Here is a 27534-nt window from a genome sequence, read left to right on the forward strand (position 1 = left end):
TGTTACCATAGTTACTGAACATGATGAGAGTTGAACTATTTCTAACATCTAAACAGCATAAACAGCATTTTCTTAGTCTTTAATTGCTTTTAATCATATTTTTCTTGATTATCGGCTAGAAAGTCGGTCCAGGTACTTAATATGGCTCATTTAAAACTCATCTCACCTGACACTTGGGAAATTTAACTACGGAAATTAAACCAAAAACTTTGGTTGCTGCTCCAATCTGTTTCTAATTTTCTCCCATTTCCTCCTCAGCCAGTAAATCAAATTCTGCATCAGAGTGACGCAGAGAGTTGAGCTTGAGCTCCTTATTTGATCATGTTTAGGTCAAATGTCTGTCTCACAGGAAGGAGGCACACAGGTTCTCATCTCTGAGTGGTTTTTAAAGAAAGCTTAGAAGGCACATTCCTGCTGAGGACAAAGTTTGACATTTGTGTACCTGACTGTCTTTTCAACCTGGAAATTGAGCCACAACCCTAACTTCACCACTACAAATCCTGAGAGAGAACCCTGTGCTTGGACACATGGGACAACATCCATTACAGCAGGAAACATTGAGGCCTAATGTTGGCTGAAAATAGACTAGAACGTAATGAGAGGAAGATGACATGGCTGAAGGGTCGCTGGGGAAATCAGGTCCTGGCAGAACATCTACACAGGACAGTGTGGCATATTTATATCCGGTCTGAGGACTTGCACAAGCTCTCTGTCATAGTCTGAGTGGGAGCGCTTCTGTCAGAAAACAGAACAATTATCCTCAACCTATTCACCCACAACTATTGCCAGAAAAGACAAACAGGAGCAGGACGCTGATGCATCAGACATATTCCCCATTTATTACACTATATGTTGTTTTCTTTTAATCAGACATTATTTATTATATAAGTGATACTTATTTTGTGATTGTAGTATTTCATAAGGTTCGAATAGACAGTAAATATGCAGTCAAATCTGTTTTAAAATACAACCCTTTCCAACAAACTCTCCCATAATAAACCAAATAAAATTAGTTGTTAAAATAATAACCACTGTAATGTAATAATGCTGTCTGAAAACTCTAATATGCTGCACAAATATGGCATCTTTAACCAGAGGTGAGCAAAGGCAGCAGTGTGTTTTTTCAAGATTGTTATTTAACTACTTGTCTGTGCAAACAATAAGGTACCAGTCTAAAAGGCTTGTTATACTTTCGCGGTACGCGCGCGTACTCCAAAGGAGCGCATTGGTGTTGAGTCAGCACATTCGCCATTGCAATAGCTGCAGCCAAGACAGTGGGCGGTAGAGAAAATTCTACAGGAAGTAGTAGCAGTACGGCTCTGCACTAAAGAAGAAAAGCCTGCAGAAGGAAGAAAACAAACAACGGAGGAGGGAGCAGAAATTGCTATGTTTGTGGTTATTGACCAGACAAAAGCCCCGTCGTAAAAGATGGTCTGTGCGCCCATCACATGCAACGAGGCATCTGCACGGAGAGCACAGCCAGCTCGTGAGACCAATGCGGGCTGGACATGACGAAATGCCCCTGCGGACTGCTCTTGCAGTGAGACATGACCTGAAATTTTATTTACAAAACTAAGAAACAAGCAAAATCAATAAAAAAAAAAGCAATAAAAGAAACACGCATCATGTCACAAACAGAATACACAACTGCTATTAGGAATCTTCGGATGTGTTTTGAGTGCCTCTAAGAGCACCCTGTGCACTTGAAATTGCACCTCAGGAATCTGCAATGAATGACTGAAATAAGTGAGCACCACATGCGACAAGTTTCAAAATCCTGGAGCTGCGCGACCAGGTGACATGACAGCGGGGTGCGCACCTCAAGACGTCCCGCGCCCGTCAATCATGAACCAGACTTAACAGTCACATATAGAGAGAGACAGGGGAGGGAGGTTTAGGAAGCGACTCCGATGTCTGTAATTAGTCACAACTGTAGCTAGGTGGCTAATTACCCCATGACCCTGTATATGATAGACCAGTGGTTCTCAAACTTTTTTGACTCAAGTTCCCCCTTTCTCTTATTTCTAAATCTAAGTACCCTCTTTGCCTGACTACAACATTTTGTGTAAAACATTTTTTAAAAACAACTATAGATTATAATGATGAAATGAACGAGTGATAACACATTTTAAAGACTCTCATTTTGTAAATAAGAGGAAAGAAACAGTATTTAGTGGTTCCCGAACCTTTTTTGGATCGTGACCCCATTTTGATATCAAGAATTTCTGCGGACCACAAAGAATTTTTTTTTAATAGAATTAGTTTTTGATCATGTTCTAGCTCATATATATATATATATATGAGCTAGAACATGATCAAAAACTAATTCTATTAAAAAAAAAAATATGTATAAAAATATATATATATATATATATATATACTATATATTTTACTCCATTTTAGTTAAACTACATTTATATTTCACAAAGTGAAGTATAGAAATACAGTTGTTTAAGATTGTGTTTTAATTTAAAAAAATAAAAATTAACCCAAGGTTGAAAAATACTGATTTAGTTTCTCCTGAATAGATTTATTTCTGTAGGTTTTATCCTTTCAGGTCATCTCATGCTTGGGGTGAGACCAAGGCTGACTCTTTATTTGTTAATTTTCCACTCTTTTCTCTCTCTCAAGTACCCCCTGTAGTGCCATCGCGTACCCCCATTTGAGAAACCCAGTGACAGGGTATGGGTGCAGTAGAAGGTCAATCGATGGATAAGAAAGTTTGAATCAAATCTAAACCAATTAACATTTTTCTCTTTTTTCCCTCACATTTCAACTCTGATCAAAGAGGTTTATTTCCTTCTGAAACGGACCAGTCGGACTGGGATATATGTTGTGGAAGAAATGAGCTCGTTGTCTGGATCAATGGCCTCACAAAAGGTGATTTAGAAAAATGGAAATTTAATTTGTCTCACCTGACCCGCGGTGTCCAAAATCTCCATGGTGACAGCCTCATCATCAATATTGGCCTGATGCCGGTACGTTGATTCTAAGACAAATAACAGAAGAATATTTATCCATTAAAGATTCAGTCGGATGTGAATCAGCCTTTAGCAATTAAATGACACCTCCTCTCTTATGTCATCCACATTCACTGAATCACTGATCACTACATAAGTACGCACATCTTCAGTCTGCTCATCGTGACAAATGAATCATTAAAATGAATGTGAATTGAATCTTACTCGTCCTTGTCTTGAATAATGAGAAATTCACACATTAAAGTTTATCACTCAATAAAGTGGTTGTTGGTTTAGTTGGTTATGTAGATATTTGAATGGACTGTGTTGTTCTTAATGTTTGAGATTAAAGAAAATATTATTCCCAGTGACTTTGATAAGTATTTGTTAGGAAAAGTCTTTAATATTGTTTATTCACTATAGAAAGTGTAAAGGAATACCTAACCTTAATACATTTATGTAACCTTTTGGTAACACTTTCCTTCAAGTTTTATACATAAGGCTGACATTACACTGTCATTATCTGTCATTAGCATGAATAAGGTGTAAGAAGGTCATCATTGAGTGTTGTTCGCTAAATTATGACACTTTTGGAGCTATGTTGGCATTTTTTGGGTTAGGTGGAGGGATCTAGTGGGGTTAGGTAGGGTTAGTTATGGTTAACAGCCTTCATGAATCCTTATTCATGCCATAATGGCAGGTGTCATGTCATAATGACAGCATAATGTCATCTTTTATGTTTAAAACTTCAAATAAAGTGTTGCCAAATGAAGAATACCGTTCCTCTCTAAACGTCTATACAGTAAAGGGCGGATTCACAAAAGGTTTAGGGGTATTAAAACGTGTGCAAATGTCACTCCACGCGCCAAATGAGTACAAAGCCTAAGGAATCAGGTGTGCGCCGCCGCTGCGCTTCCAAATGTGCCCTCATTCATTTAGCGTGTTTCTCTCTGATGAATATGCATAGTAGGCGGATCTCCCAGGGGGAGGAGGAAATGAAATAATGCAGGGGACGCAATGCGATTCATGAAATCTGGAACTGTTTGCGGTGATAGTTTTAGTGCCAGAAAAAACCACGACTGAGAAGGAGGTGCAAACACACGCAGAGATGATCACTGCCGTAACTGTGGACAGAAAACACAGCGGAGATGGGGAAAAAAGGCTCCAGTAAGTATATGCGCGTGTGTGTTTACAACAGCAGATGAGATGTTATTTCCACATGATCACTGATGGCCCAATGGTGACATATGAGAGTGTGCGTGACACAGTGCGGTTCAGTCCTGTGCTGGATGATGGTCAGTAGTTCATCTTCAAAGAATATAGACTGATTGACAGACTGTGTAGCTGTATTAACTCAGATCAATGGTAGATCAATAGGATGGTTTCAATCTGGATGCTGGCGGGGGGCCTTGGGGTTGGGGTCGGTGGGGGGATGCGCTGGGTGCTCGGCTGCTTGGGGCTTCCTCGGATGTGTGTGTGGGGGGCGGTGGCTGCCTCTCGGCCTGGGATCTTGGGGGCATCTGGGGGGTTGCTCGGCCGCGGGGGGGTTGCCTGGGGCTCCCTGGCCTCCGCTCTTTCTGCTGGCCTGGCTGCATCTGCGTGCCCAGGGCAGTTCCTGGGCTTGCGGTAGCGTTTTTTTTTTTTTTTTTTGCACATATGCTGGTTTACGAAGAACAGTCTATTCTTCCTTCTATTCTTTCCTGCCTTGAGTCTCTCCTCCCTGCTCCCTTTCCCCTCCCCTTCCCCCTCCCCCTCCACATAGGTGTAACACTGCTCTCCCTTTTTATATCCTCCCTATAATAAAAGATTTCTTACCCTTCCTTAGGGAGGGCTGGTGATGGTCACAATTAAGCAATAAAATAAATCAATGTATTTTATTGCAATAACAAAATATTGCTGTCTCATAATGATTGCACTTCCTGTGGTGTTGACCTTTGACAGCATGTGCAGACAAGATGAAAGAAATTTAAAAAAAAAAAAAAAGGGAAGCAACTGAAATGCCACCCTTTATTTCAGATTTTTGTGAATCTGGCCCTCAGGGTACTATAGGCATTGCCGTATTTTTGGCAATAAGGAAACCTTTGGGCCTATGTTACGAATCTAGATTGGATTAATCTTCGTTAGCTGGCGTCGACTAACCAAGCATTCCCTGTTGGACAAGAGCTTTCTTACGACTGTCGATCAAAACACGCTACATTAAGCCAAGTGATTTCACCCTTGGTACGTGCGCGTGCACATCTTTGGATGTCAGCGTCTGACCAATCACTGGAGAAAACTGGCAGAGCGAGCGTCTTTACACTGAATAAAGGAACAGCTTATGATCTTAAACAAACATGAATATAAATCCATGATGACAGCAAAAAGCAACAGTGTCAGTGCAGCACACAGCAGGAGGCGGAGCTTTTATACTCGTTCAGATCTGATCCACTTCATAACTTGGTTTTGAGTAGGGTAAGGTGTTGCTTAAGTTTAAAATGATGAATGTTAATGAGTAAAAGCTGGTGATTATTTACGATATTAGTCCATTAGATGATACGGACAGCACTCTAATCAGTTAAACTTTATTACAGCGCATACGTTTTTCTTTTAAGTACACCTATTTATCAAACACACTGGAATGAGAGATGGGAGCACATTGTTTAACTGTAGCATATTCATGCTGAGGCGGTCAGCGTATGAATGAATGAATGAATGAATTCATTATTTCAGCCATCCACGCATACAATCAAGACACAAGCTTCATTAGCTGACTGTAGATCAGTCCATCAGATATAGACCTACAGTATATATTTCCTAAAGAATGTCATCGGTAAATGAAAGGATTGCATTTATCATTAATAATATTCTTTCCTAAACGCAGCTGTCAGATGTGCACCAACCAGGATCTTCTATCAATGGGCTGGTCGTTTTCTAAGAGATCTGATTGGTCAGGAGGCGGGGATTTAGCAACCGCTAAGATCCAAGCCAGAGAAAAACGTGCTCGTGCGCAGGTTAGTTGTTCAGCAATAATTGCCATTGTGATTAAGCTCCAGCGAGGTTTGTAGTCCATCATACACTGATTAAATCCCAGAAGTTAGTGCTTCGTAAAATAACCCCTTGAGGTCACGAAAGAAAAAATATGTTGTTACTGCTTTATTTTGAGGTTTTGGGTCGACTCTCCATATCTACTGACAGGTTTTTGGTTTTATGTGATGTGTTTTTATTTGGTTTCACATTGTGTGCGTGTGTGTGTGTGTGCGTGTGTGTGTGTGTGTGTGTGTGTGTGTGTGCGCGTGTGTGTGTGTGTGTGTGTGTGTGTGTGTGTGTGTGTTGCTTTTTATGTAATGTTGTAAATATTTGTAATGAAAATGAAGCAGACTCCAGGCAGAAAAACTCATGCTAGGTCAGGAGCTAATGGTTCGCTCAATAAACTGAAATTAAATGTCAGCCTTTTATTCTTTAGATGGGATCTGACAGCCCAATTATGATAATATGATGTTGTTGCTGTGCTATTAGAGCAGGGGTCTATGGTTGCTATGTTGTCAATTTTCCAGCCTTTTCAATTTGTTTGAAGCAGCTAAGCTGAATACATCCTCTCAGTTGCTTTAGCTATTTATGAAATTGGTATCAGTGATATCTACAGCTTTGATTTGGCCTTTTATTTCTAAAGTTGTACTTGTTTTTTTTCAATTTCTTCTTTCTAATGAACACTTTGTTTCTTCTGTAAAGCCAACTGTCAAGGCAAGGCAAATTTATTTGTATAGCGCATTTCATACACAAGGCAACTCAATGTGCTTTACATGATAAAACATTCAATTGTTTAAACTCAATAAGAACATTTAAAATCATCCGTAAAATCAATTCAAATCGTCAACAAACACATTACATCAACAACATGATCAAAAATCTCTCTCTCAATCATATGCAGTAGAGAAAAAAAGTGCCTTTAACTTTGTTTAAACATGTTCACATTGGATGCTGACTTCAGCTCTGCTGGCAGTTTGTTCCACTAATTTGCAGCATAACAACTAAAAGCAGCATCACCATGTTTACTGTGAGCTCTGGGCTCCACTATCTGACCTGTGTCCATAGATCTAAGAGACCTGCTGGGTTCATACCTGACTAACATGTCAACCTGAGCTCTGTGGCAGACAGTGGCAGCTGGCCTGAACTTCCCTGAGGGCAGATGTTAAGAAGAGGTCAACCAACACCTCTAGCTCCTGATCACAGGTGTGAGCTTTGCACACAACCATTCTTTTCATTCTGGTCAGCAAAGAGTGATGTGCCTGACCAGATGTGTTCTAAAGATTCCCATCTGTGCAAACATCTACAGAATGTCCTCAAGTTCTCTGAATCTACCCCACCTCATCTGGATTCTGTTAGATTTTACACCCTTTTTTTTTTTTTTTACCAGAGAGCTAAACCAAAGCATTGGGCAAAGCTTTTAAACCAACCCTTCTGCTATTTCCATTTTATAATGTGCATTGGTTACATATAGAGTAGATTATCATAACTTTTTACATTCAGGATGTCCCAGTAAACGAATCATTAAAAAGTATCCAGTTGATCCAGAATGATGCAGGTAGAGTACCATTAGATAGAAGCAAAATAAAGCAGACTTGTTAAGTATTTACTTCCATTTAATGGCTTCCAGTAAAATCTAGAATAGAATTGAAAATTCTCCTGTTAGCAAACAAAACTCCTAATAATAAAGCTGTTATTGCCCTACTGTACGAGCAGAACACGTTGACCCCACTCTGCTGGTTTACTGGATGTTCCAAGGTAAACCTAGGGAAGTAAAATGGAAAGCAAAGTGCTTTCAGCTATCAGGCTCCTCACTCATGGAACCAGCTCTCAGTTCAGTTTACGGGAGGCGGTACTTTCCATTGTCACTGATGCCTTGCTTGCACTGATGATTTTTAATGCATCTAGAACAAAAAGGCTTAACCACTGGACCAAAATGTTTCTTTTTTAATTTACTTGAGCATTCTGGAGGCAACTGATCTTCACTATTAAGGTGCTTTCACACCGAACGCGACTGAATTGACTGATGCAAAGCGATTACATTAAAATCAATGTAAATGACACGACCTCAAGTTATCTCCCCTAAAGCGACGTGACATGTGTAATTTGTGTAAATTAAAGCAGTTAACTTCTGGAAAACCATAGTAACTACTGATCATAACACATTCTGAGTGAACTCATCCTTTAATATTTCCGTAAGTTGATAATTTAAACCATAAAAGCGGAGCAACAAGGAAAAGAAGTGATAAATCCTCTCTCTCGTTCTCTCTACCCTGTCACCGGCTCAACACACACACACACATGCACACACGCAAACACATTGTTCCCTGGTGATCGCGTCACTGGAGTGATGAAGTGATGGAGTGACCAAAAAGCACCACCATGCGCAAGCGACACATCAAGGGAAATGGAAGCTACTGCAGTGCTGTGGTCGCGTGAACGCACCTTTAGAGCTAAGATTATCGAAGTGGACCATGGTCTGTTTTTAAAACTAACAATGTATTTCTTTTCTTATATTTTAATCGTCCATAGCTGAACATGCTTTGGCACTGGATGCTTTATCACTGCCTGGAACAACAACACAGTTGTACAGTACAGTGATGCTTTGTAGTGTAAAAGAGGACAGAGCAGTTGGTGTCATCCGTCATTTATGACGCAGTGGTCCATTGGGCAGCTGCAATCATGAAAAGTACAAAAGAATTGTAGATGCATGTTCAGATTGAAAATCCCAGCAGGGTTTCAAATGACTGATTCAGACCTACAGTACGATTGTGTCTCAGGTGCTTTCACATTCCAGAAATAAACACGTCCTCTGATGTAAATTAAATGTCACACAGAGCCAGAGGTGTCAGTAGCCACCAATAGCTTTGATGCTAAAGGTACAATTAGCAACTCAACGGGGTAACTTAAAAATCTCACACTGAGGCTCATGAGATTGCCTTTTTCTAAATTTGTCACTCTGTCAACTCTCACTGTGACCATGTCTGTTCACATCCACCTCCTGGTGTGTTTGTCGCTCATCCTCACAGTGGTGCAAAGCTAGCATGACTTTAACAGCCCCATCAGCCATTTAAAATGCAGCAATAACATATTCTTCATAAACAAATACCCGCCTCAAGTCTGAGACCAATCACCCAAACAGAAATATTGTCTGCTTTGACAATGAAAGCTGTTATGACATTTGATGCTTTCCTACAGCAATTTTTGACTTCTGCCAACATGTTTACCTGCAGTGCATGTTTATGTGGTGGTCTAAGAATTGGGTGGGTGCGTTTTCAGTCCAGGTAGTAGTTTGTGCATCAAAAAGGCAAATGCACTTAGGACCTACCCATAGATGATCTACGGCAAATTCATCTAAAGCCAAGAGATTTCTTTGACGGTCAATAAACTCTCACAAGCTTTTAAAAACAATGTCAAGTGTACAGGAAAACTTTAGAAAGAACAGAGATTATTTTTCTCAGTCATGTCCATGTGGAGAAAACGGCTTGGTTGATGCGATTGCAGTTTAAATTTAAAAACATCTGCTTTGCAAGTGCATTCTTTACCGTGAGAATAGGGCCTTGACTTAGAAAGGACAGTCTTTTAATAAAACTTTACTTATAACCCATAAAACATTCACACTCTAGGATTTAGTAAAGTATAAAGTAAGATAAAGAAGATGAAATTCTCTATCAAACACACTGCTAAATTGAAGCCATCTGTTTGCTGAACAGCTACAAGGAATCGTATCGTACTCATCTATCCTTGTTTATTTGCAGAGTTGTATGAAACAAAACTTAGGAAAAAAGAGGGAAAATCATTGGGTGTAGCTACTCTATATGTATACTATTGCATAGTGCTCACATTAAAGCCTAAACCATAATCTCAAACACTTTATGTGCAATTTTAGTCAGGCTGCCTGATTAGTGTGCCCCTACAGAGTTGTTCTTCCCATTCTGGTTGTCAAGCAGGGATTTGATGGTTAAGACGTCCACCCCTCTGTTAACCAAGAAAGCAATCCTACTGTTTTGTCAGACTCAAACTTATGTGCATGCTTGTTGGTATGAATGCTGAGGTTTGTATTTGGAGTTTCAGTACAATACATCACAGCATGACAGTGACCATAAATGGAAAGAAGGAATACAATTGACAGTTTTTATGATAGTGTTAACAAATGTCATTTCTGGGTTTTTCCTGCATGCAGTTAAAAAGCAGAAACAGGGTTTGTTCTGCTTTTAATATTAAGATGTGCTGCCCCCGCCTTACGTGGTGACGCTTCCGCCTCTTGTGTACTATAACCTTTACTGACAAATTGTGGTATGGTTTTACACGAGAAACATCTCAATCATTTTTTGGAGCTGAGCAGAAATGTCACATGATAATTTTCAGACATAATCATCACAGCTCTTTTAACTTCTTTTAAAATGGTTCCCATAAAGCAGGACTTCCTATGCAATAAATTTCATGTTATGAGCCGTGGGAACTGTAAAGTACTGTTGATGCATATCAGACAGATTAAGGCCTGCAGTATTCTCTTTACAAAGTAGCAGTTATTGAAAAACTGAAAAAGGTGAAATATACAAGTCCGTTCACCGATGACATTAGTGTCCTAGGCTGACCACTAACTGTCCTCCTTTCTGTGTGTTTGTCGTTGGTCTCTCTCCACAGAGCCTCACAACCACCTGACCACATCAGTCCTGGATCAATCCAGTACCAATTAATACTGTATACATTATCATAGTGCATTCTAATATGTTTTATATCTTAGATCAGGATTGTCAAACTCAAGGCCTGCATGCAACATCCGGCCTGTTGGAGCATTTATTTCATCTTTCTGTGCTCGTCATTAGATTGCAGCAATTTCATAATCTCTTAAATTTCTCTCAAATCACACAAAAGTTACATAATTGCATTTTAAAATTTTGTGCAATTTGAGGTCGGGATTTTAGAGTGATCAATATTTGTCAGTTATTGCTTTACACTTTGTAAGTATAAGTGAATTATATGTATTGTTTAATGCATGAAAGTCCAAAATTGTGCACAGTGTTGAATTTGCTCCTCTACCTAATCCCACTAGACCTCAAACTGGTTTGACACCCCTGTTTAGATGTTGGTGTGGAGAACCATTAGAGTTATCAATTGGTTTTCATGAGCAATGGGGACTACTGGGTTTGTCTTCCATCTCTTAAAGGCTTTAGGCAACTTTGAGTCACTGGCCACGATTACATGACGTTTCTCAATTGGCAATTAGTAATTCCAAATTAAATCTTTCGGAATTAAAGTGTTCTGCTTCGTGTTTACATGGAAATAGTCATTCCGAATTGAGGTTTACATGGAAAACCGGTTTATTTGGCTTTATTCAATTCGGCTTTAGGTCTGCAGGTTGGGAAGGCTCGGATTGGACAGTGGGTGAACGTGACGTATCACGTCTATTGGGAAAAAACACACAACAAACCTTTTATTGTCGGCTATTAACACAGACGACCACACATGAGAACTGTTTTCACCTTTATTTTTATTGTAGGTTTGAAGCAGAAGCTCGACAGTAACATAATGTTTCAGTTTGAGCAGAGGGAGATAGGAACTAATCACTAGTAAATAAAGACCAGTAAAACTGGAAAACAATCACCAGGAATAAATATTTGCTCCCTGGTAAAGATAGTAGCTCTAACAACTGGTACAATGATAAACTGGTGATATTGCAACCTGTGAATGCAGTACGGGGACACATTTACTCCATCTATGGGTCTTAGTATCAGCTGTCCGATGAAGCCTGTTCCGTTTGCTGAGGTCCATGTGTGTTTAATAAGTCCGTGTGAATGTCTCGCGTTCATTCTTCCACTCTTTTCATAATATCCATGTCTTCTAAGGCTTTTATGAACTGCCAGCCATTTTAGAGCATTTTGACTGATTTATAAAGACTATTTTGTACTATTACAATCTAAATTCTAAACCATTCTGAAAGAATAGACTGTACTTTTTTTTTGTTTCTAGCTTGTTTCATTCTTCCATAATCAGCAGTTGAATATAGGTAAGTTTCACACAAATTGCCAGTTTCTGATAAAAAGCTGAGAAAACAGGCTTTTTCTGAAAAGAACTGTCAGTGACTTTGAAGCTATTTTTTTTGCATTTGGGACACCTCAACATTGGTTTCCACTATAAAACTACAAAAACAACACTGAGGCCGAGCTTTTGATGGCAAAAATCTGGGTCAGAGATGAATGGTTTGCTTAGTGTATTTTGGCATTCCTCTTAGTCTCTCCCCCCGTCCTCACGGACATGCCGAGTGTCACTGCTTGCCCCTGTTTGTTGATTGTTTTCTCTCACGATCAAGACACTCTCCATAGTCCAGTTCGTTCCACACATGCTCTGGTGGAATGTGAGCTGCTGGCCATCACGGCTAATCTCTCATCCAAAGGTGCGCTGCTGCCACCTACATGGCACACGTTGGTCACTACATCATAGTGCAAGCCTGATATTCATGGGAGAACTCCGTCACACTGTCTCCTAGCAACCCCAGTTGAAAAACACAATTGACGTACATATACGCCAATGGCTGTGAACGTTCGGATTTGAAATGACTTGAGATTGAATATATACGTCAATGGCAGTGAATGAGGAAAATAAATAGTCTCGGCACTAGTTCGGGCAGCCATCCTGGACTAGGTCATCACCAGCGCGTCATGGCGGCAAATCGCGCATGCGTAGAACGTCCGGAATTAACTCAAAGCGGAATTACTGTAAGTGTTTACAAGATAGAGGATATTATTTATTTTGGAATTAAATTTGCATTAGCAATTAAGTGTTTTTACAAGGTCAGCTTAAAGAGTTTTTAACTTTTGTTCTGCTTTAAAGGGGAATCAAAGCTCCCATGTAAACGTGGCCACTCAATCTTCATTTCTGGGGACAGCACATCCAAAATGGGAGCTGTCCACGGAAACCGGAAAGTTCAGGTCATCCTATGATGTAATCATGTTTTGGATGGATGGATGGTGCATCTTACCCAGTGTTGGATCATACTCCCAGATGAAGCGTCTCGTCAGAAATCTCACCACCAAAGCTGAAAACAGAAAAACATAATTTAGCGTTTGATGCTGCACAGACTCATGTGTATACTACATCTAACTAAAGTAGGAATTAGGTTTGTTGTGTAATTATTGTTAATTATTGTTGTTGGCTCAGTTAGGGTATCCATCATGTTATTAGTAGTATTTGTCCTCCTTTTTGAAACACTGGGACTGAAGAGCTGTATTGTGAGAAGCACAAAAGCAACAGACGTACGGGAGGTACCCTCTTCACTGAAGACTATTTTTTGACAGGAAAGACCAGAAGTATTGCAGATGATCAAATATCTTAGTGAGTACACTAGTCTTGTTATTCCACATAACAGAAATACATATGATAATTTTGTGTCACTGGCATCCACTTGATATGTTTGTTTGCAGTGTATTTAACTCTGCAAATATAGGCTACTATAGGCTCTTAAAGGGGACAAATCATGGTTTTAAATCCTTCCTTTTTACATATAAATCATACAGTTGTGGTCTATATAAAGCGGAACTGCAATGCTTGGGTCTGAATTCCTCATTATTATAGCTCCACAGGCCCCTTTTCTACCCCTTTTCTGATGTGCTTCTAAGAGCAACTCGTTTTGGTCTCTTTAAATGCAAATGAGACACTCCATACCCCGCCCCTTCTTCAGGTGACACTCGGTTCAACTCCACCCTGCTTGGCCATTTTTGTAGTTTGATAGAAGAGATACGGCTATGTAGCGGCGCATAAACTTTTTATTCACACGTTATTTACAAAATGTCAACAACAGAAGACTTGTCCATCCAGCCTTACATGTTCCAGCCAGAGTCGGACCCAGCGGAGCGAGATGAAAATGAAGATGATGAACCTGCAGAACCCTAACAAGTGAGCTAACACAAGCACCGAGCTAACGCTAGCGCCAAGCTAACGTCACGAAATGCATTTTAATACAGTCTTTTCGGAGACAAAAATGGCAAAATGAAATGACTAATGAAAACTTTAGACTTAAATTAAATCACGTAGGCCATATCATCAAGGAGCTAAAACGAGCACACAGCGCTAACATATGAAGACGGTGCAACTGCTAATGCTAACAAAACAATGACAGGGACGTCTTATCATCACACTTTTTAGCGTTATTTACAGCTTACCGAAGTGCTCTGTTCGTCGTCTCCAAAGATAGAAGGAATTGACCCCTCAATCAGACAAAGTCTTTCTGCAAATCCTTCTTTATACTGGCGGAGGTTGCTGAAGCGGTCATCCTTGAAGTGCTTCGTGCACACAAAAATGACCTTACCCACAGATGTGGGTACATTTCTGTGAAAAATAAAACTCAACCAGGCACTTCGAAAATGTTCTGATGCTGGGAGATGGTGTAATGAAGCGTGTGGGTTACTACATCCAACAACCCAACATTTTGACTTATCCTCTCGTAACTTCGGCATCCTGGAGCTTGGACTACAAAATCGCAGCGAGAAATAAAAATGGTGGATTGCTCGAAGTGTTGGGCCTGGAGTCGATGTCTTAATTTGGCAGTTCCGCTGCAAATACTGTGATGTAATAGTTCAAAAAACGTAATAGAGAATTGAAAAATCGAAACAGATTGAAAAATATGACCAAAACAGAATATAAAGATATCTACGGAGCACCTGAAGAGACTAATTTTATTTTTTCTGTACTTCTAAACACTCTAAATATACAACAAAATGCATTTAAGGGCTAAAAAAGTGGATTTAGCATGATATGTCCCCTTTAAGCCAAAATGATTTGTAATGCAACAATATTATTTTACTGATGGGCTACATGACATATTTGTATTAATTGGGTGAAAAACAAAACTGATCTATTTAAGGATGATAACAGTTATGTTATCTGTACCACTCCCTGCCCTGGGGCAGCGGGGGCTTAGAAACCATAATGAAAAAAGTGTTTGAGCACCCCAGTATATTAAAACACAAATTCTGTTAAACACTTTTTGACTTTTTATTAATAATTTTTCTCGTGCAGTTACACAGACGTCTATAAACTACACAAACTTGTATTGCAGAAGGGAATACAACAAAGGCCTGTGTAATTATTCTTGTCGTATAATGTCCTCCTTTTTGGATTTATGGAAATGTTCACCCTAGAGCTTGAGAGCTTGAGCTCCTTACATCCTCATCGACTAACGCAGATACTACTTCAGCTGTGGATGACCCATTAATAGGCCTTCAGTGCAAAACCACTTGAATGCATGTCTTTTTTCAATATGCTAATAACAGTAAATTAGCATGTAAAAGTATGGAGACTGGGTTCAAACCGCTGCATATCTAGAAAATAAATGCTTTCCATTAACAATGAAGAGGTGATTTGCTCTATGGAGACGTTGATCCTCTTTAGACATATTTAGCATGCTATTAGCTATGCATAGCCTGCTGCTGGAAGCTACAAACCAGTCTGTCTCGCTTGCTAACGATAAGTTAATGTTGTGTTGATATTGTTATATTAACTACTAATATATGTATCATTATCCTTTTGTTATCATTGTAGCCTACTTTCTGAGTCATCTCTCCTCCAAAAGCTGACTCACTTTTGTTTGGACGTGCTCGTATTTGTTACTAAGCAGTACAATGAAGAGTCTCCAGTGAAATCCTACACCTAATCTTTAAACTTTCCCATCGTCCAACTGTTTCATGACCAAGCCTTATGGGATTCCTCATTCAGAATGAGGCAGATGGTATTTGTTCTCAGCTTTCTGGCATAGGCGGGGGAAAGTACGAGTGGAGTTGGTGAACCAATCATGTGAGGAATTGGACTTTTACAGAAATCTAAGTGAAACTAAACTAAGAGTTTTGCTCCCAGTAACAGTAAAAAAAAAATGTCAACTTGAAATGCATGACCACTGCCATGTTGCCATATATATTGCATGAGGTAAAACAAACTGATTTAAGTGTCCTGTTCACACTTTAAATCAGCTTCTCTGTTGGAAATACAGTGTTCCTGATTGACGTCCAATAACACTGAGTGCTCCCCTGGGGTCCGTCTGTAGCCTCTAATATCTGAGCCGCTGCCTGATGTGAACACTCTATTCTTTGAACTCCAAGAGAAGAAAAAAATGTTGCTGGCCTGTTTTCCAATCACCCCTGCAATGAGCGAGAAGACGGCCTGTCACGTCGGTTTCTGCCACGTACAAAGCCAATCGTACAAAGAGAGATCAAAAACATCAGGCATCTGCAGATCAGCTTCTATAATTACCAGTTTAGATAGTTACTGATGATAATAGCAGTGAAGTTAGACATCAAGGACAGCAGATAAATTCATCAACATTTGTCAATATTAAACTGAATCCTGTGGTTTTTTTTTTTCTTTTGCAGTCAAGACAATAAAAGGTCAGACTGACCTAAGAGTTTCAACATGGCTGCTGCTTGGTTCAAGGGTGTTTAAACGCCTGATTTGTTTAGACTGCAATGATACCGTTAATAAATTATTTTATAAATGCTTTACAAATTCTATGTGCATCTAAACTGTTGTGGATTAACGATACTAAACGAGTCCGGACCGAGTCTCTTCCGTTCTGAGGAGATCCGGATCCGCAAAAACAAACTAGAATCAGAATAGATGGGGTTCAACTCCCTACAGTGTCCTTGCTAAAAGCCAAAATATAGGAAAACACAATAGTTATCACATATTTCACAACAAAACTAAATGTCCATGACGTCCCACCTTTAAACAAGCAATACATACTTCATACGGGGACTGCACTAGTGATAATAATATAATAATAATAAGTATAAGCCGTTAGCGTTTAATAAATCACTATTATTAAACATACAGAGAATATCTTGCTGTCCTCTCTGTCTTTCTGTTTGTTTAAGACACTTTTAGGCTTCTTAAAAGTCCTCCTCACTAATAAACAGTTTTTCACCTTAGGAGCTCGCTTAGGTCCTAAGATGCTTTGTCAATTACTTTCAGTGTTTGGAATAACGGCATTTAAAATAACGGCGTTGTGTAACGGCGTTTGTTTTTCAGTAACGGCGTAATCTAACTAATTACGTTTTACGCCATTACAACGCCGTTATCGCTACTGAACGTTAAATGCGGTGCGTTACATGCATTGATTGAATAAAATGTTATCCGAAAGCATCCCCGGCTTCTGACTCAGCTGTTGTGAGGAGGTGGGTTAAAAACAAGGTGAGTGATTATGATTGGCTAAGGCGACGCATCTAAAAAATATGAATTATTTGACATAGAGCAACTTTTTTTTTTTTTTCATAGTAACGCAAATAGTTACTTTCCTTGGTAATGAGTTACTTTTATTATAGAGTAATTTAGTTACTAATGAAGTTACTTTTTTGAACAAGTAGTGAGTAACTATACCTAATTACTTTTTAAAGTAATGTTCCCAACACTGATTACTTTTAACCTAACAAGGAAAAATTCGAAGAAAAATCTTAAAACTCGAGGAATTCTAAGATTTTTGTAAAAGTGACATCACTAAGAGCTACTTTTAGCCTTAGGACACTTTGTGAATACAGGCACTGGACTTTAGATTGACAGAAAACCCAATGAGGTGTGAAGTTCCTTCCTCATTAGAGCAAACTATCTGCTGCCTCTCACTCCCACTCACATTGCAGAGAGCAGTCTTTTGTTAATGTTTGACAAACTGGCCATTACAGTAAAGACATACAAAACAAACTATGAAGGTAATATTGTGTTACATTATCAACAATGTGAGTGCACTACAAATTTTTCCAAAATTCTGCACAATCCTCCAATTATTTGAAAAAATGTCCCCAAATTAAACGAATATAGTCACTACCTGTCAGACGCTTGGATACTATCCGTGCCTCATATGTTACATATTCACACATGGAAATGTAAAGTAGCACCTCTGCGGTCCACTTGAGATCAAACCTATTCATATTTGGCCTGTAATCTGTAATCATTTGCTATTTCTCATACCTACTAACAAAAAGTACAGTATATTGTTCAAAGTTAGTTCTAAATATATTGCTTGTGAAGAAAAACATAGGTTAGCAACCAGCATAAACACTCCAAAGTAGAAGTCATTATTTTTAGTCCAATGACGGCTGTACTGGTAGTTATGCTCACTCCATCGAAAGATGACAAAGGGCGGTGAAAACATTACCTCCATGGTGGAGATAAAACTGTCGGCTGATGTCACACAATGTCCTGACTTAATTATGCCTCAAACACAAACCACAGTTTATGATTAAAGTTAATTTTATACTTATAACTTACATTTATTTTCAAGCATATTAGAGATAAAGACAGGCCAATTGAATTTTTCTCAGATGAGACCAAGGACTCCTCTCATACAGTGGCTTATAGGACCCTAATGCATCGTCCTCATATAGCCAGAATGCGTGGAATGTAGGGGAAGTAAAATGTTGTAAAATGTCAGAAACACCTTGGACAAATTCTGTTTTATATCTTTAGGTTTACGCAGAGGCATGCCAAATTTAGTTTTAAAAAGATTGACCTTAATAACACAAAGGAATCCTCTTTTATGCAGACAGCATTACATTTGGATATCTTTTAGTAATTAGCAAACATGATGCTGATTTGCTGCTCTGCTGACAGGAAAACACAGTTGCCTCTTGTTTTATGAAAAATGGGTAAAACAACCAGAGAAGCTTCTTTTGGGGATGACTGTATGTTGTCTTTTTGCCCAGAGCAGACAGACGACTGCTGTCCTGCTGCTCTGCTGGCAGACAGGACTGTGATTTACAGATGGCACCCTGTGAGCTAAATGCTTGCAAATAAACAAAAACAAAGCAAAATTGAATAGAAAAACAGTTTAGTCTCTGATCTTTTGAGGTAATGCTCAATCTACAGTTAAATCAACACACTGCAGGGTCATAATTTTGTGTCATGATGTTTGTTTTAAAACCTTGAAACCTAAATTTATAAAACAAACTAAAACAAAAACATGCACCTTTACATGATGCATTTGTTTTATAACAAGGACAACTTATTTGTATTTTAAATTTATCTTTGTTGGTCATTTTCTATTAAATGAAAGACTGTAATGGTTTCAGAGTGCATCAGAGGACAGACAGTATAAAGAGAGATTTACAAGAGCTTAAAATGAGTAAGAATGGTGGGGAGAAAAGGCCTCCAAGAATTCCCTATAAATTTTTAGTTAACAATTTTATTAGTGCCCTGGATCACAGTCAGCTATGAATCTGCTGATGGTGTTTTTATGTGCATCTCCAGGGTCCAGCCTGAACCAGAAAGGGAGCATTGAGTCTGAATACTTACTGAATACTGCTCAGACAGTCAAAGGCTGGGAACCAAACTCGCAACCTTTTGGGATGCAAACAAACAACTTTAGCTGACAAAGTGGTGCTTTTAATTGGTCGTGTGTGGTTGCTGTGTGGCCGATTTGTAATGCATGACCTTTTCTTCATAAACACCACAGAATGATGGTTCTGATTGTTGAAATGAGCAACAGGCCAGGCCACCACTCAGAGCTTTCCCAGAGTTCCTTCCACCATCTCTCTCTTCCTCCCTGGAGCATTGATTCATCCCATTAAGATTAAATCCTTTTCTTTTTCTGAGAAAGTACGTGCCTGTTAATATCGAGGTTGAGCTTTTGAGAGGTTCACTGATTCTAGAGGAAGTATTAAATCTATTGCTAATGTCCTCACGTCAGACATCTCATCATCTCACTCGTTCTCCATATCAGATAAACACTCACCAACCAGATCCAGGTTTCCCCTTTAAGAACTCAACCAATGACCTCTAAGAACAAATGTGGGAAAGTAATCAGAGTAACAATAACACACAGGGCATCAGTACACACGCTCATGCATACGATTTATAGCATTCCTGTCTGGAGCAAATATTCCAAGCCAAACATGAGTTTAGAATGTACTGGTATATGCCATACAGTAATGGTTACATAAGGCAGTGCAAGTAGGAGTCATGTTTGTACACAGAGGGATGATGTGTATACAAAATATTTAATTTAAGGTTACCAAATGTGTACAAAGCTGAAACTTTTGAAACAGCTTCACAGTCATGTTTACGAAAAGTTTAGTAGGTCTGAGTTAGCAGGTTTCATGTGCAGCCCTTATAGGCCAATTGATACATTTGTACATGTCAAAAAACTCCTATTCAAGCCTGATTTTGCTTAACAATCATTGGGAAAATTATTTCATTAATTGAGTTGTGTGACGAAATGTAAACACCAAAGGAAACAGAAAATAAATGCACCAACAAATGTTGTCATTTATATATTATCGAGATTCAAATTCATCTGAAGTTCATATTTTTTGGTTTAAGGAAACTGAAGTGTGTGGAGAAAACACCTAATCCTGCATAGAAATAAATCCTAGACATACAGTTACAGATAGGCACACTATTCCTGCTTACTATATGCTTTAATTTATTGTGACTAAGAAAAAAAATAGCTCTCCTGGAAACTAGTTGAAATATTTTGTTTATCTTTTCAAAGTTGTCATAATTTTTGGCCTGCAAGAGACTTTAATAACATATCCATTAACTAGAGTCTAAAGAAGTTTTGTAAAATGTACTAAAGAAACACTAAACGTATGACGCTGATAAGCAGTGCTGGCGTGTCATTTGCCACCATTACTTCTGACAGTAACTAGTACTCTAACACAATATGGTGCGTTTGTCCGTTACCTTGCTAGCTGCAGTGTACTTCCTGTTTAGAGGTGCTACATATTTTTGCAGGATGCTGTGCCAACCAATGTAAGACAGAAGAAGTAGCAGCATTGTGGGCGTGTCTCTGTTTACTATAACGTGTGCTAATAATAGCGAGTCAATGCGAGAGCAGGGCGAGCTCCTCAAAGTGGAAATACGTGCATTATTTTAACAATCTGCCTCCAAAAGATACATTAGTTGGTGAAGCTCTAAGCTAACCCTGCATTAGTGGACGCACTGGACGTGAGGGAAACTAGATTTTAACAGGACTGTGACTGTTAGACAGGGACAGATCAACAAAGCTATTGCTTGGTATGTTGTCAAAATATGCAGCCTGTCACTACTGTGGAGTCACCTGCGTTCAGCAGCTCGTTAGCCTGATACCATGTCCTATGCATTGCATTGTGTAGCTCAGAAAAATGCTGTGATTTTTTTTTCTCATAAATTATTTTTATAAGCATACACAACAGCAGAATCTGCGCTTGGAATACAAACAGCTTACTTAACTTTCAATTTTTGAGCAGCTGTTTTGTGCTTTATATGCACATCATTTATGGTTGTTTTATAGCAGTTTTCGCAAAGCAGAGGTGGTCAAAATTTATTCCGAATGTTAATTTAGATTGCTTTACTTTATTTTAGAAGGTTTTTTGTGTTTATGTTGTACGTTGTTGCTAGTATTTGTACTTAAGCTGTAAAAGAACATTCTAAGGACTAAACACAAACATTTTTATAATGCTAAAGCCACTTTAATTTTTGATCTTTGATTCTGAATAATATTCAGGTTGTTTTGTTATTTATTTCAGAATTCCTGATAACATTTTCAATTACTGCTCATCTCAGGTAAATAAACTGGCATTGAAAAAATACTTTTCAGTCAGATTGGTGTGCCAAAAGCCGCCTCCATCTTCTGAGACGGCTGAGGTCCTTCAACATCTGCAGGAAAATGCTGAGGATGTTTTATGAGTCAGTGGTGGCGAGTGCGATCCTCTACGCTGTTGTTTGCTGGGGGAGCAGACTGAGGGTCGCAGACGCCAACAGACTCATCCACAAGGCCAGTGACGTTGTGGGGATTAAACTGGACTCTCTGACAGTGGTGACAGAGAGGACGAGCCTTTCCAAGGTGAAATCCATCTTGGTCAATGTGTTCCACCCACTCCATGATGTGCTGGTCAGTCACAGGAGCACTTTCAGCACCAGGCTGATCCAACCACAGTGCTGGTGTGGAGATCAAACTTTACAATTCATCACTGTAACCTCACAGCTTTGATTGTTGTAAATATCTGTATTATATTTGTATACTTGTATTTTTATTATTATTTATCTTATATTTTACTACTGTAATGTGTGTATATTTAATGAACAGTCTTACTGAAGTATGTACATTTTTTCTTCTCTTTCTTTCTTTCTATGTGTAATGTTTATTCTTTTTATTTGTAATATTTCTTGCTGTAAGGCCAGTAATTTCCCCCTGGGATAAATAAAGCATTTCTGATTCTGATTAAAGATTAATACTGAGCAGAGTTTAGGACTGTGAATGCAAATGATTAGAAACTGTAGGGTTAGTAGAGGCTTTTATCCAAAGCAATGTTAATTCAGGAGCGGATGAGGAAGGAGGGATTCAAACCACTGACTCTGATTACAAGCCAGCTTCCTTAACCACTATTCCTCCACCACAGAATTGATCAACAGTGTATTATTTTCTTATACAGCACTGATGTGAAGCTGTACGGACACTAATGACCGAAAAAATAATACATTCTTTAATTCTAAGTAACTTAAAAGTTACTAATTCCATTTTTTGGTGTAAGTAATCAAAATAGTAACTGAGTTACTTTGTGAATGAAGTAACTAGTAATGGTAACTACTGTAGTTACTTTTTGTCAGTAACTAGCACAACACTGCTAAGTCATCATTAACTTTCCCCTTTTATCTTTCCTGTCACCATTACAAATGAATAAACTCGAGAAATCGCTCAAAATAATCAAAAAATGCCATTAATCAGCACCAGCAATAAGATCAATCTGGCTCTGTAGCCTCAGTGTTGCCTTTCATTTAATTAAGACTTTCTGACACCTTTTCATCCCCACATGACGACACTGCTCTCCCTGGCCTATAAAAATGTAATAAAGAATTGAAGTTTATTTTTGTATATATTATGTTTCGAGTTAACCTTGCTGTTTTTATATTACACAGAGAGCCAGCCAGTGATGGTTACAAACACAAAGACACGTTGGTGTTTAGCTGCAAGATTAAAAATGCCTACATCCTTTTAATGTTTGATTCTGGCAGCTAAATTGTTGCCTCCAGCCTTGGTTTTATAAGAATATCTAACTTTAATTAAAATCCTGAGTTTCCATTCTGAGCTAATACATATTTATTGTGTGAGTGTGATGGTACGAGATGTGTGCTGTATATCTACAGTGTACGGTAATTATAGTCACCAGGAATTCAATAAATGTCAGTTTTGTGATGAAGACATTACATTTCTGCAAACAAATTCAGTCTGTCAGCTGTATTAAGCTTCGTGATCTATTACCATTTTAATATTTGATTCATAGCACCATCTGCTCTCATTCATCTCTTCACTGAGTTGGAGGTTTAAAGGGCCCATGTTAAGCTATATCAACTTTTCTGTGCGCTAAACGTCATAAAGTGTTATTAGGGCTTCATACACATGCCCAAAGTGTTTTTTTTTCATTGATTCCCTCAATCGTTAGACGGTGATTTGCTCCTTTCTTACTGCAGGGTGAGCCCAAACACCTCGCTCCAATTTGATGACGAATTTGATGTGGCACTGAGCTGGAGAAGCCACGCCTCCAGGAAGCTCTCTGTCGTGATTGACATGTAAACAGACACGCCCACGAAGGTGAGCATTTCAGCATCCTTCGCGAAAGTGCTCTGTATGTATTTTCTACAGTCTATGAATGTACCGTAAGCGCCCCGCCCCCACGCTCTGTCTCATGTTTATAAAGCAGCATGAGCTTGGCTACGGAGTGGGTGGGAGGAGGGCGGGCCGTCCTCTGGCCCTAAGTCACCGTGTGGGGAGGATGAGGTCAGTGGTCCGTCTATAGACACGCCCACTCATGAATATGCATAAGTAGACCGCAAATCAGCCTGTTTGTGTAGAGTTAATCAGAAAGTGACTTTTCGGAGGCTAAAACTCTGGAAAACAGGCGAGTTTGTTGAAAAAAACCTCAAATACTATGTTTTTGGGGTTCTTAGAACAAATGGAGATGGGTGAAAAATAGCATGACATATGGGACCTTTAAATGTAAAAAAAAAAAAAGAAGCCACATAGTTTAAAGCAGTGTTTCTCAAATGGGGGCTCGCAATGGCACTACAGGGGGTATTTGAGGAGAGAGAAAGAGAGGAAAATTTACAAAAATAATTAAAAAATATGGGGTTTATGTTTACTTTTAGTTAAACATGATAATCATAATATTGATGAGGAAAATGATCTAGATTAGAACACAAACTGAAAATACAAAGGTCAGTCTTTGTCCCACACCAAGAAGACCGGAAATGATAAAAACTATAGAAACAAATCTACTATTGAGACACTAACAAGTGTTTTATTCCACTAAGTTTCTTTAAAATGTGTGCTATCACTGATTCATTCATCATTGTGCTTTATAGTTGTTTTTCATAGAATTCTTAGTGAAATGTTGTAGTTGGACAATGAGGCTACTTAGATTCAGAATTAAGATAAAGGGGGTACTTGAGCTAAACAAGTTTGAGAACCACTGGTTTAGAGGTTCAAACCTGGTAGTTTGGGTAGGGACCCAAAAGTGGGATGCAGACCTACATACAGTGAGTTGTGATGCAATGCCAAAAAACATTAAAAAAAAGATTCTATCTTATTTTATGGAGTTTTACTTACTATATGTAGTTATGCAATATCCGTGCATACCGATTATGGGTTTTAAAGATGAAAAACTGATATTAAAAAATGAGTTCTAGGGCCTCTGATTTTACATGATCACGGAAAAGGAACGGAAATTATGAAATGAATTTTCAGAAATGGAAATGGCCTTTACTAAACCTCCTGTTACCTTGTCTCATATGATTTCAGAATGACAGACCTTTGCACGTTTGAAACAGAAATATAAAATACAAAGAAATAGGCAACTACATTTTCTGTAATTAGAAAAGCAGATGTAACAAAATGTGGAAATTGAAACTGAGAATAAATGGAAGGGGCGTACCATGAAACACAATTGTGAAAAATCTTAAATGGAAAAGCTTGGTCGGTATCTGTTCGAAATCGGAAATTGGCACATCGGAAGTAAAAAAAAAAATATATATATATACAGTATATATATATATGTATATTGGAAATGCCTAGTTTTTCTTTTTTGAATTCAATTACTTTTGAAATATTAATCTTTCTGGAACATGTGTTTAATGAATGGTCAAAAACATATACCATTTCATTCTACAGCTACGTATGAGCTAAACAGTAATGTTATCATACATGTGACTAAATCATCCCAAAATTATAAACAACCAACTCTCCTAACGTAACGCTGTGGGTTCAGGACGGGATCTTAATATTTTACACAAACAAAATACAGGCATAACATTGGACTGTTAAATGCTTCTGAACAAAGCAAAGTCCCAGTGAGGTTTGACTGTCTTATTTTACTCAAAATGAATATCATGAAACACAATACATAAGTAACACAGAACAGAAACTTGCACTTAGCCTTTCACAATAAGAGCCCTGATGTAGCCTCTAGTAATCAAGATATACTTTAAACTAATATTTATTTTTAGAAAATAATATAGAGCTTTATGTTAAGTTGAGGTTTTGTGTATTCATAGAAGGTTTTTCAGGAAATGTTTCGACTGTCACCTGCCAGTCTTCATCAGAGGAGTTCTGCTGATCGCCTTTGATGATTCCTTTGAAGTTTCACTTGACTTCCAAGTAACATTTTGAACAGTATGTTGAGTTGAGGTTTCTACCGACATACTGTTCAAAAGGACAACATTTATCTAGCTGAAACTAATATATATATATATATATATATATATATATATATATATATATATATTAAAGCAAGCATAACCCCACACTAAAATAAAATATTGTTATCATTAATAAATAATCACTTTGCATTCACACCGCAAGTTGTGCTCATAACCATAAATACAATAGTAGCATGAAAATAGTTTATACAAATGAGTATTTACATATAGCATACATTTTTTTTGTTTCACATAACAATGATTTTGTGTCCCTCACTAATAAAGACTTCAAACTAAACACATCTTTTTCTATTCCTCCAGAGCTGTGTTTATTTCTTCTTTTAAAATGCTTTCCTTTCTTTCCTTGCAGACCAATGTGTGTGTATTTAAACACAACAAACCCAACTGAGTTGGGATGTTGAGCAAGTCCCTTTACCCCGAACTGCTCCCCAGGCGCCGCAAAATGGCTGCCCACTGCTCCTCAGGGATGGGTTAAATGCAGAGGACAAATTCCATTAATGTAATAACATTACATGGCCAATTAAAGGCGAAAGCCCCGATTAAAAATTTTAAACTTAGCGGTGTTGGAGCTCTGTAATCACACAACGACAGAAAGGGAAAGACAGGCTGTCATTCATTCTGTGCTCAGTGCTGGGAAAAAGCCATCAGTGAGGGTTTGATTTGTGAGGACAGAGGCTGATGCTTGTGTGGCTGGAGCAGCAAGGGCGTGAGTATCCCATGGACCACATTCAACCCTTTAATTTGGACTAACAATTGCACTGCAGCCCCATTCATTTGTAGACATGAGTGAGGGCTGTGCTGCCAGTAACTGCACCTTAGAGTGATAGATCACAGGTGAGAAAGTGTATACAAAGAGCAGTTTAAAGGCCTTAAGTATCTGTTGAGTGACAACCATGTTAACCTGGGTGTTACTGCATCTTTAAAAGAGAAAAACCTGCTTACATTTGACAGAGCAGGCCATGCAAGAACAGTTTGTCCCTCGTTCCTTTAGAAATGTGCTGACAAAAACACAAAGTGCTACGTGCCATTAAAAGACTGTTGTATTTTGTGCTCAGCAAATAAAACTGAATTCAGCTGAATTCAATCGGCAAACATTTTAACAAATTATGCAAAAATGTCACTCTACTCCTGATAAGACGGTCACACATTTGTCTCAAACTTCACATTGGACAGATTTGTGGTTAAAACCAGCTTAGGATTTGAGCTGAAGTTTGAATACAGTGTCTTAGTTTGTTCATAGAAAGCTTGTGAGGTTTAACTTCCTATGACGTCATTTTCCCTGGATACTAATTGAAACGACATCCTAAATAGTGCTTCTGCCAAGTATTTTTCATCACTATGTTTATCACAAGACAGGGTTGTTTTTTAGCAGTGGTTTTGTCTGTGTATTTTTTTTTCTTTTTTACTATATTCAGTGGCTTTTTCTGGTGTTACTTGCAATTTTTACTGCTCTTTGAGTAGGTGATGTGAGGTATCTGCCTTTCCAGTCCTTTTCCAGCCCCCTGCCTGATGAAAAGCTACATGTCTGGTAATGGAGCAAGTAATCCATTCCAGACTCCATTGCGAAGCCCACGTGATCACAACAACAGTGTGCGCTAAAGTACTAACAACGTAGCAAAGAGTAGAAGCAATATCGGTCAGGTGGAAATGTTTTAGTGTAAAGTTCAAAAAAGACATTGCAGCCGAGTGCAAAATGAGTAATAAAGATATGTATGATTCATGCTGATGTCAAATCTATATTGGAATTCGTCCATACTCAAGGAGGCAATATTGGCATCGGTGAAAAAGTTGTATTGGGAGACTCCTAGCAGCGAAACAATGGCTGTGTCCGAATAGTCCCTCCTATCTCCTTTACTATCTACTTTTCCATAACCCTGTGGATGACGTCACGGGGTTA

General features: G+C 38.6%; 1 protein-coding gene across 3 annotated transcripts in view; it reads right to left on the bottom strand.

The window, feature by feature from the left end:
• The window catches only part of rerg (RAS-like, estrogen-regulated, growth inhibitor), a 53229-nt gene that overhangs the window by 2225 nt on the left and 23470 nt on the right, over positions 1-27534 (bottom strand). For all 3 annotated transcript variants that reach the window (XM_028451538.1, XM_028451539.1, XM_028451540.1), the window contains exons 3-4: positions 12946-13002; positions 2916-2989 (exon numbers count right to left, since the gene is read on the bottom strand). In XM_028451538.1, the coding sequence (XP_028307339.1) occupies positions 2916-2989; positions 12946-13002 (131 nt within the window). The remainder of the gene's footprint in view (positions 1-2915; positions 2990-12945; positions 13003-27534) is intronic.

The sequence above is a fragment of the Gouania willdenowi genome, chromosome 6 (genome assembly GCF_900634775.1).
Source record: "Gouania willdenowi chromosome 6, fGouWil2.1, whole genome shotgun sequence".
NCBI lineage: Eukaryota > Metazoa > Chordata > Actinopteri > Blenniiformes > Gobiesocidae > Gouania > Gouania willdenowi.